Below are 13,083 nucleotides of genomic sequence, written 5' to 3'. Positions count from 1 at the left end.
CAGATTGAGAGAGCAAAGTTACAGAAAAGGAAAAAAAAAAAAAAAGAAAAAAGGGCAGCAGCCCATGGCCATGGGGCTGCCAGAGCTAGATAAAGACACAGAGAACTGCCGTCTTAGAACAGCTGTTTTCTAATTTGGCGTCAAAGCACCAGCATGTCTTATAGGGCAGCGCATGTCACGTAAGGCAGATGACTTTCCCCATAGCCTCAGGGCCAGGGTATAAATTAAATTTAGCTATAACCCTCCTTAACATTATATTTAAGAAACTTCTATGTTAGTTAATATGCATAGATGTTTTAGATGTGTTTTTATTCAGTTACTTGGTCTATTAGTCACCACCTGCAAACATACTTCTTAATTAAATTTCAGAGTACTGGAGCTGAGATATACACAAAATGGAGACGAACCCTACTACTGCAAATTTGTGTTGTTTAAAGCCACGGTTTAGCAACAAGTAACAATGATTTACCAGCTATGTTTTTAAACTTTAGAGCTTTAAATTAAATCATGAAACTGGGAAAGAGGGTAGTCTGCTCTTGAAAAACTGCTGAAACATGGTTGCATCTCATCTGTTCCCTAGAAAATACTGGTATCATCATGTATAGGTCAAAAAGAAAAAAAAATATCATTTGAAGAGCATCTTGGCTTACCATCTTTCAGGAGGCCCTTGTTAGCTGAATTTTACAGCTTCCTTAACTTTCCTGATTGAATGGTCGATAGGTATGCCATCAAAGTCATTCCTCTGCTCCTTCTGCCCCCTGAGCACATTCCACACTGACGCCAACTCTTTAATTCAAACTCATTCCATTTTCCTCTAATTCAAGGAAAAGAGTTATAACACAGATCTACTGTTGCAATACAGCTATACATGAGCTCCCAGAAACTACACTGTTTATGAAATTATGATACTTAATAATTTTAAACCATCCTTAGTGGATAGGATGGAGGGTCACCTAAGAATAAATTAGAATGGTGTAAGAAAGAGGGCTGTTACATTAAAGACTTCATACTCATTTCTGAAGATGATCATGGAAAGCAAAAGAATGTTTAAGGTTTGTGAATTTTGCGAAGTATTTCATCCCTGGTTTTGCCATCGTGTTGATATGTGATGATAGGCAAATTCCTTCAGCCCTGAGATCAGATGTGGGAATCTGAAGGGAGGGTGCAGAGAGAAGAGAAGGAAAAGAAACACCGTGAGAGCCCAAGGCTAGACTGCGCTTCACAAAGTGTATTCTGAAGGATAAGGCATTCAGGTTGCGCATGTGTATCAGTAATGGCATTTCATAATTCAGCTGCATGATGCTGTCACCTACTGGAACCTGCCATATTATTTTAAACTTTTTTTTGTATATAACAGTAGACTGTAACAGAAATTGAAAACTGGACTGATGGAAACATTTGGGATAGTTGGAGGATGCCTTCATTACTTATTAGATAGCTATAGGTGTAGCTTTTTCAGGCAAGAAGCTATGGCCGGAACAGATATACGGCACTGAAACACAGTGTGGAACCTGTGGCCAATGATTTTTTTTTGAATGAAAGGAAAGCCAAGTAGTCACTTTCCTTGTGTTTCAAGCTGGAATGAGAAGCAGACCAAGGTGACATTAGTCAAGTTGAATGTAGATACATTCCTTACACTCTTACCTGTGGATGAGCCACAGATCTCTGAAAAGTTTGGGGTAAAACCAGCTATGTGTGCAGCTCCTGTGATACCCTCTTGATCATTTTTTTATTGTTCTGTGCTTCGTTCCCTTCTAGGAAGCAGGTTGCTTCCTTCCAGCAGTGCTGCTGGCTCCACTGGAAAAGGAAATGGCAGCAAAGCAGATGCTCAGCACCATAACCCAGTAAGTGCTTTAATGAAATGTTTCCTTCTCACTTGCACAGAGATAAGGATGGGAGAAAAAGAGACTTAACTGAGTTAAGCAAAGCTTAACTTTGCTTGCTGAGGGTTGAAAGGACAGCAGGCAGGTGCTTGCAGGGGAAGGTTAAAAAGCTGCCTTGTTCTGCAGGCCTCCATTTTGTGCTGCATGTGAGGTGACGGTGGAGGAGCGTCCTGGTGCAGGCTGGCTGAGTGGCGCAGGTAACACACAGGGCATTGCCCTGGCTCAGGCTGGCGGCAGCTCCTGGGCCAGCCTGGCCACCGGGGAGGGTGCACCAAGTGCTGTACGGCTTCACAGCAAACAGTCTGTCCCACATCTTCTTTCCCAAATGATGTTCAATGGCCTGCTGGCTACAGCCTGATCGGTCTGCCGAAGTGCTGCCTTTCCTGGCTGCCTGCTCCCTGCAAGGGAACAGCATCTCCCATTGAGACACCTCTTTCTGCCCCGATCCATGCTCAGTTTTATGCTCTTTTTCTTTCATTGCTCAGCTGCAGCCTAGCTTTCTGTGCTTCCCACACTTTCGTTATTTTGCTGAACCACTTTCATTTGCCCATTTTGTGACTTTGTGCCTATCTCTGCACTTGCTTGTTTGCTTTCAGCCTAGCGTTGGTGGGACCTGCTGCTTCATGCCAGTTTCACAGCCTTTCCCGATGCAGGAAGTGGGACTGGATCTCCTGGTGAGGTCTGTGATAAAGGGGAACACAGCTCCAAGTTTGTTCCTCAGAGTTCATAGTCCAGTTCTGCCTGCATTTCTGCTGCTGCTGAGCTCTTTTGGCTCAAAGTCCCTTTCCTTGCCCAGTACCTTCTCTGGCCTGACAGCTGAACAGCATGCTACCATGAAAGCCATGTGGATGTGAGGCTCTTGGGAACTAGTCTGGCATACAGCTAAGTAGGAGAGAGATCTTTATGGAAGAAAATTCTTCCAGCTATTCCTAAATATCTGGCAGTTCTTATTAGTGCTTAGCATCTGCCCTCCATGCCTGACGCCAGTTTAGATCCTCAGTGTTTTTTCGATGCTCCGTTTTTTGCTGCCCTGGCACCTGGTGGTATTAAAAGCAGGCAGATAAATAGTTCAGCTCCATGCAGTGGTGGATGGCCACAGTGTCACAGCAGACTGGTATTTTGACAGCAGATAGAAGGGGAAGCCAGGTCAAGCTGCTGGTGCTCAGCACTGAGGCTCGGTACTGAGAATGAGAGCGTAGCTGCCAGCCCAGTGTCACTGGGGCAGTCACCAGCGTGCCTGCTGAGAGCTTGTGCTCCTGATCGTGTCTCTGTAACACAGGAGTAAGGCTGCCTAAATAGGAGGCAGAATTTCCTCAAAGTTCCGCTCCCAAACCATGAAATTTTTGCTTGAAGTAGGTACGCGGTCAGAATTGCAGCAACATGCATACTCATGGATACAACTGCAAAGGCTGTAACCACTCACTAGTGGTTACCACAGGCAATAAGCAATGTAAGGAAAATGCCAAGTTTGGATTTTCCTTGTCTCAGTAATGTTTAGGTACTATTTTAGTACCTAAGGCTTTAGGCATTTCATTTCCGCTGATTTCAGTAAGTCTAAGGGCCTTTAAAATAATTTTGGGAAATGCATAGCAATCCATCAGATCTGTCTCATTTGGTCCATCTGCCAAATCAACAATGTAGTCACAAAGGCTGTTTGGTTTTTTTGTTTGTTTCAGTCAAGCTGGTTCCAAGGAGAGTTTCATGAGGCCCTGGCTTTCACCATCAGCCTATTTCAAGATGTTTCTTGCATTCTCCCCACCTTCCCACAGAGTTCATTACCTCCACAGCACTGCATTCTAGCCATTCCTGAAACAGCACTGCCTACAGCAGTGGCCCAGGTCACTGAGGTGATCTGGCTTAAGGTGATGTTTCAGTCATTCCATTTTTATCACAACCTCAGAATCAGTTTGATAGCACAGACCAGAGACTAGCAAATTTTTTGGGGGGGGAATGGTAAAAAAATTATTTAACATGGCTTTAAGGGATTCTAAGAAACCTATGGCATTACCACGTACGTACATAATTTCCCAGCTATTCTAACTCCTAAATGAATGTAGCCTCTTGTATCTCACAAAGATCTCCTTAAATCCCAGTCTGGATTTGCCCAAGGACTAATGGGTGCACTGGTGGAAAGAAGGAATACGTTCTTAAATTATAGGATATTTCCTGAAGAGCTGAAAGAGGTGTAAGAAGGAAAAATTGTGGGTGGGGGAACAAATGATACTCCGCCAACACTTAGAGCTGTAAGAACATGAAGGGTACAGGTTATTTTTTTTCTGATGCTTTGTTCCAGGATTTGCTGTTCCAGTGAACAAGCATGAATATGCTTTACCTTAAAGTTCAGGAAGAGAACAAAAAACAGAATTCCAGCTGCTGCTAGTTCTTCTGCTTCCTTCAGTGATGCGTCAGAGACAGCCACAAATCACCAAGAACTCAAGCTTCATACAAATCAAATTAATTCAAATCCAATTCAGCCAATACAGGGCCAGATTCAAACTATTTTAGCATGAACTTTCTGAATGTTAGTTTGCACATCCTTCCCTCTGCAGACTATGGGATGGGAAGCCCCTCACAGCCACATCCAAATCACCTTTGGATAGGCAGCAATTAGGCCATCCCTGAGGAAGCAAAGCAGAGTCTGATTCAGTTACCAACTAAACTTACATGGTATTCACTGCTGTCCTCCAAAAGACATCACTGTAAAACTGGCATTAACTCAAAACCCCTGGGGTTGGTGCCCAAGAATGCATGTGTGTGGCGGTCCCCTCCAACATTGGTCACTGCAGAGCAAGCTGTACGAAATACCTGCCCAGGAGGGGAAAGTTCATTTTGAAATTGAACTTGATTGATTCCCTAGATTATTCTCTGGGCTGGAATTGTTCCACTCTCTCCCACTTTTCTCTCTCATGTCCTCTCCAATTGCCACGCTGCAGAGTTAAAAGGAAGCATGAATACTTTGTCCCTGTGCTTGTAGCGCCTGTGTAGTACCTTGGACTTGGAATAAAAGAACATGGCCAGCTTCTCATAGGCTGCATGTATGGGTATTTTTAAAGGACAAGCAGGAAGGTATGAGAAATCCAGAGACTGCAGTCCCTTAACAACTTAATCCTCATGCTTTTAGGGTAAGAGATAAAGAACTATTCAGGAAAGAATGTTTTAAGCTGCAAGAAGTTAAATATTTAATGTTTAATCTTTAATGTAAATCATTAATCTGTTGAAAGAAAAGAAGCACATTTGTATTGGTAAAGACCCCACCAGACTGGTAATTACTGGCAAACCTTGAAATTCTTCATCATTATAGAGATGAGACTGAACTGTGAAGTTAACTGTTAAGGATGCGAAAGCCATCTCTCCATAAAATTGGATACATTCAGATAATCACTGAAGATTGACCATGTACATAAATGTTCAATCTTATATATTTCCCTAGGACTTTTCACATCTTGGGGCTTGGAACTGATGGAACTGGTCCCAGCCATTTTTCACCTGCAAAACAAAGCAGCACAGAAGAGAATGTTAAAATTTAATACACAGAAGTGACTGGCTGGTCACATTTCTGCAGCAGGATGACTGTTTCTACTCCTTTTTTGAAGGGTAACTACTGACGATGGAGTACAGATTTGTATCTTGTTTGGTTTGCTTCCACCAGCTCCCTAAGTCTTTCACTGTCTAGTCACAACTGAAGCTGTACAGAAGAATTATTTTCCTGTGTCACAGACAGATTCTGTAGGTCTGGTGCATTCCACACGAGGGTGAAGCCAATTCTTTTTAGGATTTCTTTTTTGAGGGGCTGGAGGTAAGGAAGAGAAAAAGAGTGGAAGGCTGGGGAGTCAGAGAAACAAAAGGCAAATGTGTTAAAAGTCCTTGGAGCTGAGAATACAAACCAGGCCACAACATTCCAATTCAGATCAGCACCTACTGGAGTGGGTGTTGGGTATTCATCTTCCTCACTTCTCATTTTTATCCAGAATATTTTTATAGAATCAGAAACCCATCCAGAAAAGAAAATACCCCCCCCCCCCAAATTTCCCTTCTGTTTAAGCTTATGACTAATTTTAATTTACATTAAGATCTTCTGCTGAAATTTTTCAACAAATGCATCAGAGCTAATGATGTATAGAACTCTTATCTAGTGACAAACTCAAGTGCCAAATCTGGAGATAGCTTGAGTCAAATGCCCTCTAACTCATATAAAAACAGGTGGCTGAGTTTTATTAGTTAACACAACTGATTCCAATGCTCTTTAAAAATTTAAAGTTTGTATTCAATTGACCATCCTTCTCTTCATTTTCCTGTTAATATATGAATATTCGTTAAAAAGTTGTGTAATCAGGTAGTTACAAGACATGGATTGGAGAGCTGTGATAATGTGCTTTTTATTAAGAAGGAACAGCTATAAAACGAAAATCTTAAAACTACAAAAAACCCACAACCCACTACCAGCCATACTCTTAACCTTAGGTAAGACCTAATGCCCAGTACCACAAGGTTAAATATGAACATTTTGAAAACTAAAGAGTTTCAGCAGTAATTTGAGAATGGCATGTGGAGCACAAAGCCTTGAAACATACCGAGAGAGGATGGAGAACTTGTTACTTCTTGCCTGGAAAAGGACTACAAAGTCACTAACTATACCGAGATTACATTCTAGTCTGCAGTTTCATCCCATGAGAAGGATACCACACATTATTTAATATTTGGAAGACCTTAACAGTGTTGTATTTAGCTGTATTAAGTATTTCATTAAAAAGAGGGTGAAAGCATGAAATCAGAAGTACACTCACCTATAATGCTGCCTAGCAGCTCTAAACGATCAGAGCCAAAAAAGAGATGAGGTTCCCCATGAAAATGTGCCACAACAGCAGGCATCCCAAATGCCTATTGACACCATGGACATGAAACAGAGAATGTTATAATGAGAGAAATTTTTGCTGACATCAGTTTTAAGGAATAAAAAGCAGTAACTTTGGCCTTTTTTCCTCCCCTTCTTTTCACCTTCTTCATTCTTAAAGATGAGTCTAAGGGAGCCATCAGAAAGTCAGGAACTCCCTAAAGCCTGTCTGCCCCTTTTTACAGGGCAAAAAAAGCAACCTGACTAATCCAGTTTTGTGCGAAGTAGCAATAAACAGTATCTCCTAGTGCTGGTCCTGTAGGTCCCCCATCCTTGCTCTCCAGATGGAACGAGCTGAATGGGCCAGCCTTGGTTTCCCGGATGACAGTGAGATAAACTACCAACAAGTTAGCTTTCACTGTTCAAAGACCACCTAAGAGAGATGGTCTATATAGTGCTTTCTAATCATCACCTTCATTGTTCCTTGCTTCCCAGTGTTCTCAATAGGGAAGGAATGCATAGCTGTGATGCCACATGGCATGGGAAGCATCTCACCCCGTATTTTAATGCTTCCTCTGTTGTCTCTTTCAGGCGGTTCTTCACTGCAGGGGTTGAAATCATTTCAAGTAGCTTCTGGCTGAGCTCTGATGTTAGCCCAGCCTGTCTGGCAACCTAAGAAACGATGATATAATTAAGAATACTCTTAATACTAAATATTCTAAATCCTACTATGATCTAATTAATTTAATCTTTAGTTTTATCACCTGAAGTCTATTACCAAAACAAATTACAAAATACCCTTGAAGCACTTCTTGCACAACTGTCTTGCTGTATTCCCACCCCATTCATCATTTATCAACCCTCAGATATGAAGTAGACAGGGTATTTTAAAATTCTAAGCCCCAAATCTGCACTTTTTTCAGGAGTTCCTAAAGAAGGAGGGGGGAAGATAAATACCAAGTTCAACCTCTGAGTCAATGACTTATCAGGTAACAGAAAAAAAAAAAAAAAAAAGTTGTTCTGAAAAAGTAAATCTTACTGTACAAGCCTGCCAAGACAAAAACAGTTTGTGAGACAAATGCGGCTGCATAGAACCTCCAAGTGATACTGCATGAAAGAGACTGTCACAGAGGTTCAAGTTACTAGTAGTATTGCTGTATCTTTTTAGCCTCCTGTCTGTCTCTGCCACACAGGAATGAGATAAAGTTGTCAAAGGTAAAGGTCCAGTGTTTATCAGATAACATTGAAGTATTTCACCGAAAATGTTAACTTCCATGCCACCTACCTGGATGACATGCCCTTGCTTCTTCTTAAAAAAAATTAAATGCTTACAGTATTACACATAGATAGTAATCCTGCACATGCAGGTGTTAATGATTTTTTCTTTCTTTCTCTCAATCACTTTTCATGTCACATCCACATTTTCTTGTACCTTCTCCTACTTCACCATCAGGGAGATTAGGAGCACTTTTCTTTCTGACTGCTTGAACAGGAGATTAAATGAGTGTAGCATTGGAGCAGAACAAAATTATGTGTATGCTTGGTAGCCACAGTGTTTAGACTGCCATATTTACACACAGATGTAGTATCTGGTCCTCACCATTTTAGGCCAGAAGGGGTATTTAAGTGGACTGCGGCAAGACTCGAAAGACTACATGTTGCTTCTATAGTAATTTATGTGAAGCTACTGCTGACTAAAAAAAGAAGTTAAAAATGCTAAGGAACTATAGCAAGTAAACAACATTCCATTTTTCTAATTGATGTGTAAAATAAATTCACCTATAAAGACTCAGATGAAAAGGGTTGGGACCCCTCACCAGCCTCTGGATGGATTACTTCCATGAGAGGAAAGCTATTTGCTGCAGGGGTGAATGAAGACAGACACAAGCAAACAGGGAGATGCCTACCTCTCTGCCTTGCCGAGCACAGGCGGATACTCATAGGCTGCCAAACAATAACTGAATTACACAGAGATCTTTCTGAGTATTCAGTTTGTTTCTCTGAAGCTCTGCGTGTCCTTGCTTTATCTTTTTTTAAATAATGATGGATTCAGAGACTATGTGGGGACTTTCCATATATATTTATGTACTGGGTCTGGCTGAGATGAAGTAAGTTTTCTTCACAGTAGCTTCTATGGTTCTGTGTTTTAGATCTGCGACCAAAACAATGCTGGTAACACATTAATGTTTTAGCTTTTGTTGAATGATGTTTGCACAGTGTCAAGGCCATCTCTGTTTCTCACTCTTCCCCCTGCCCCTCTCCCTGCAACGAATAAACTGGGGGGGTGTGCAAGAGGCTGGGAGACGACACAAGGCAGATAGCCCAAACTAACCAAAAAGATGATCTATGCCATACAACATCATGCTCAGCATTAAGAGCTGAGGAGGGGGTTTAGGAAGGTTAGCCACCATTTGCTTGGGAACTGGCTGGCCATCAATCTACCTGTGCAAGGTGGTGAGTGATTGCCTTTGCACCACTCATTTTGTTTTCTTTCTCTCTTCTTCCACTTCTCCTCTAACCAATTTTATCTTGACCCGTGAGTTTTCTTGCATTTATTCTTCTTTTCCTTTTCCCCTGTCCCACTGGCCAGCAGGGGGAAGTGAGCAAGCACCTGTGTGGTGCTTAGCTACCTACCAGGGTTAACACACCACAGTTTAATTATATCCTTCAAATCTTGCCTCTTGAAAAGGCAAAATGCAAACCTTTGCTGAAAATTCTGCTAAAAAAGGTACACTAAGATGAAGCTGAAGTGCAAGGACTAGACTTCTGGGGAAACACCAAGACTGCTGCAAGTTTTAAGGTTTCAGATAGGGATGTTGGATAGGAGACTAGTCATGGACAATTTCTCTCTTTTCTTCATATTCCAAGAAATTAAAAAATAACGTAGAAACGTGAGCCCTTAAAGAGGATCTCATGGCATACTAACTTACATGCCATTACCGCTTTTACTGTAATAAAATCTAGACAGCAAAAGAAAATATATGACAAGATTACAATTTCTAAGCACATACAAGGGCATTAATAGTAAAACTTGGTTCCATGACTCCAAGGAATGTCAAATTCCCCAAAGTGTTGCATTTCACCTGAGGATTTTATATAGCAGCAAAACCTCAATGCATTCTGGAGACACTGTTCATACTTTCACTACTGTCAATAAAACTATTAACAGACAATTACTTGTCCAGCTTGGGTATCTTGCAACATGAATTAACAAAAAAGGACATTCTGGCTCTGAGTATCATTCAAAGCATGACCAAAAAAACACATTCCAAACAGAGCTGCTAAAGAAATCAAATCTTTTTTCTTTTATCTAGCTGAATTTTTTTAAAACTCACAAGTGATCATTGGAATCAGCTGTCTTCATGCCTAATTACTGATTCAAGTCATCAATAAGAATTTGTATCAGAAATGCAGAAGCACCAACAAAAAGCAGACACTTACAGTCAATATGTTGTCTGGCTGACTGATATCTTCATGCTGGTAAAAGAATAAAACAAGTAATTCAGTACTTAAGAACAAAGCTCAGCTCTGGACTTGAAAGCAAGTTTTCTAAGAAAATAGAAATCAAAACAATACTAGCTGCTGGAGAAATTTCCTCAGAAAAAAATTTAAGCCACTAATTTAGGAGTGTATTAAGTGCTTTCTGGTGTGAACTACGGATCCACTGCCCATGAGACCCACCATACATACCTAGAGAAGGCAAATTAAGCTGATTAATTTCATGTAATTAAGATAGCTGTAATGACTCCTGAACGACCACAACCTTGTCTCCTACTATGACTTTTCATTAAAAGACATTTCCTTTCTCTTGGTTGAATTCCACAGGACAGGAAGGGTGACAGGACCAAGAAGCTGGCTTCATAAAATACTGACCTGTGACCAAAAACGCATCCAGAACTCCCTAGATAAATGTTCCAGGTATCGTGGTTCTGTCATATCGATGGCTGTGATAAAGCGCATGGCCTGAAGACTGCCTGGGGTTAGCGGGGACACAGAGAAACATACTGATACAAGGCACAGGATCAGAATCAGGTCTGCACAAGCACTAAGAACAGTATGATCTTCTCTGTAACAATCCCTGAATGGTAAAGCTTATATTGATTCACAGTATCTTCAATGCTAATATCAGTCATAACTGTATTTTTCCAGAAACTCCTTTTATGGTTAAAAATGTACAGACTTCGTATTGCTCACAGATACAGCAAGAGGCTGTGGACAGAGAATTCATCTTCACCTTTACTGTTAGGGAGAATTTGAAGCAGGAGTGCTAGAGCTGAAAGATACCAGCTAAGCCAAGTGTCTTACTTGTACCAAGGATACGACGGAAGACATCTTCTGAAATTTTTACAGGCACTTGGTAGTATTTTGCCATCCTTTTTATGTCCTTCAGCATGTATTCTCCACGCCGTGGCAACATTGCTGGGGGCTTGTTACCTTTCAGGAAAAATTTCTGTTGAGATTTTTCAACTGCATTATAGTAACACTGATCAGAACAAAATCGGACAAATTAAACCTCATGCATAAAAGTGCCTAAGGAAGAGTATAAGTTCATGTTGGCTAACTGAAACATACACAGCTTTCCCAAAGATAATGCTGGGATTTAAACATGGCTTTTTTTTGGTTTTGCACAGATCAACCCTTTCAGTTAGCAGAATCAGTTTTAAACCAAGGTAAAAGTTTTCTAGCAGGGATTTATATGTTTTATATAAATATGTTTATATGTTTTATATAAATATATATTTATATAAAAGATTACTTTTAAGGTAAACAACTACTAATGCATGGGTGAACAAGTGTAGAAACTTGTTAATTTCATGATTTGTAAGTTAGAAGTCTCAGTGATGATTTCCTTCTATTAAGGCTACAAGTACTGTTTTAGGGCATACTTGGATCCTCCACGCATATTACAAACTGCATGTCTTCCACAAATTACTTCTGGCTTGTAGGCAACAGGAAACTTGTAGGAAAAATTCCATATCAAGTTATTATTAACGTATTTCAGAACTGACAAACTTTGGCAGAGACTATGTGTCGCAAACAGCGGCTCGTAGTTGCAACAGTACGAAATCCCTCCTGTCTGATGCCTCAATCCCCGCCGAGCCCCACAGTCCCGTAGTTAAAAGTTATCGCTGCCAAAACTGAGCGTCAGGCTGGCCCGGCGCTCTGCGCTCGGCAGCTTGCCCGCCAGGTCCCACTGGCCCAGAGGGGGCTGCGCGCCCCCGCCCCGCCTACCCGTCGCCTGCATTATGCCGCCGAGGAAGGCCGGCCGAAGGCGCAGGTCGATGTTCCAGACGTGCTGGTACCGGCAGAGCACCTGCAAGGAGGCACGGCGGTCAGGACGTCCGTGCAGCCGCCACGCACACCGCGGCGCCAGGCGCTGCAGGTGAACCCTTCCGTTACCGCAGCGGCCGCCCGGACAGCCCGGACAGTCCCGACAGCCGCGGGGGCGCTGCCAGCGGACGGGGCCGGCAGGGCCGCGAACGAACGCGAAGCGCGGGCCGCGCCGCCCCAGTGCCCCGCCTTTCGGCACGTGAGGCACGGGCGCCGCAAAAATAACTACATATACTTACATCGGCATAAAAACAACGGTATCTCCCGAGCGGGACGAAAACAGAAGCCCAGCAGGAGGCGGGCGGACGCGCTGCCCTTCAGCCGCCTCCTGAGGGCAGCCGCCGCCGCGGCCCGGCCGGGCGCCCGCCGCCGCACAGGCCCGACCGAGGGGCGCCCCGAGTCGCCCGTGCCCCGCTCCCTCACCTCAAACCCCAGCCAGGAGTAAGGTGACACGACGTCGTAAAACAGCTCCACCACCGTCCGCGCCATGCCGCCCCTCGCCCGCCCGGCCCCGCTCCCGGCCCGGCCCCGCTCCCGGCCCGGCCCCGCCCCCGGCCCGGCCCCGCCCCCGGCCCGCCCCCGGCCCGGCCCCGCCCCCGGCCCGGCCCCGCCCCCGGCCCGCCTCTCTGCCGCAGGCTGCAGCGCCCCCACAGAACCCGCCCCACCAAGCCCAGGCGGTGGCTGGGTTAGTGTGTGCGCACCGAGAGGGGCTGCGGGAGGCCGTCGTGCGGGGGCCCCGCTGCCGCGGGGCGGGGCCGGGGGCGCTGCGGAGTTAAGGGTAAAGTCCCCGAGCCACGCGGAGCTGCAGGAGGCCGCTGGTGCCATACTTGTGAAAAGCTTGCGAGGAAACTGCGGTGCTGCCAGTGCGGCCGGGCAGATCCGGGTGGGCGAGGGGCTCCAGCTGGGCGGTTCTGCGGGAGAAGGAAGTTGCGGATGCCGCAGGAATTGCATCGCGCTGGATCCCGCAGCTCGGGAGAGGCAAGGCTGCTGCGGCTCCGTGCCCGCCGGGTGCAGCCAGTGGTCAGGCTGAAGATGATT

General features: G+C 44.0%; 2 protein-coding genes across 8 annotated transcripts in view; one reads left to right on the top strand and one right to left on the bottom strand.

Annotated features, from left to right (window-relative positions):
• The window catches only part of LOC102054325 (rap1 GTPase-activating protein 1-like), a 52,178-nt gene extending 45,360 nt beyond the window's left edge, over window positions 1-6,818 (top strand). For all 7 annotated transcript variants that reach the window (XM_055710861.1, XM_055710862.1, XM_055710867.1 and 4 more), the window contains 3 exons: window positions 1,759-1,844; window positions 2,010-2,080; window positions 4,177-6,818. In XM_055710861.1, coding sequence (XP_055566836.1) covers window positions 1,759-1,844; window positions 2,010-2,033 — 110 coding nt within the window. In that variant the 3' untranslated portion in view covers window positions 2,034-2,080; window positions 4,177-6,818. The remainder of the gene's footprint in view (window positions 1-1,758; window positions 1,845-2,009; window positions 2,081-4,176) is intronic.
• Window positions 5,055-12,575, bottom strand: GSTK1 (glutathione S-transferase kappa 1). Its single transcript, XM_055710887.1, has 8 exons — window positions 12,469-12,575; window positions 11,947-12,028; window positions 11,020-11,148; window positions 10,588-10,688; window positions 10,156-10,191; window positions 7,270-7,386; window positions 6,668-6,761; window positions 5,055-5,369 (listed from the first exon to the last, which is right to left on the bottom strand). The coding sequence occupies exons 1-8, from the start codon at window positions 12,532-12,534 to the stop codon at window positions 5,320-5,322; spliced, it is 675 nt and encodes a 224-aa protein (XP_055566862.1). The 5' UTR covers window positions 12,535-12,575; the 3' UTR covers window positions 5,055-5,319.
• Between the last annotated feature and the right edge of the window lie 508 nt (window positions 12,576-13,083).

Source organism: Falco cherrug, chromosome 5, assembly GCF_023634085.1.
Source record: "Falco cherrug isolate bFalChe1 chromosome 5, bFalChe1.pri, whole genome shotgun sequence".
NCBI classification, from domain to species: domain Eukaryota; kingdom Metazoa; phylum Chordata; class Aves; order Falconiformes; family Falconidae; genus Falco; species Falco cherrug.
The sequence above is the reverse complement of the archived record's forward strand: the minus strand, read 5'-3'. Positions and strand labels throughout refer to the sequence as shown.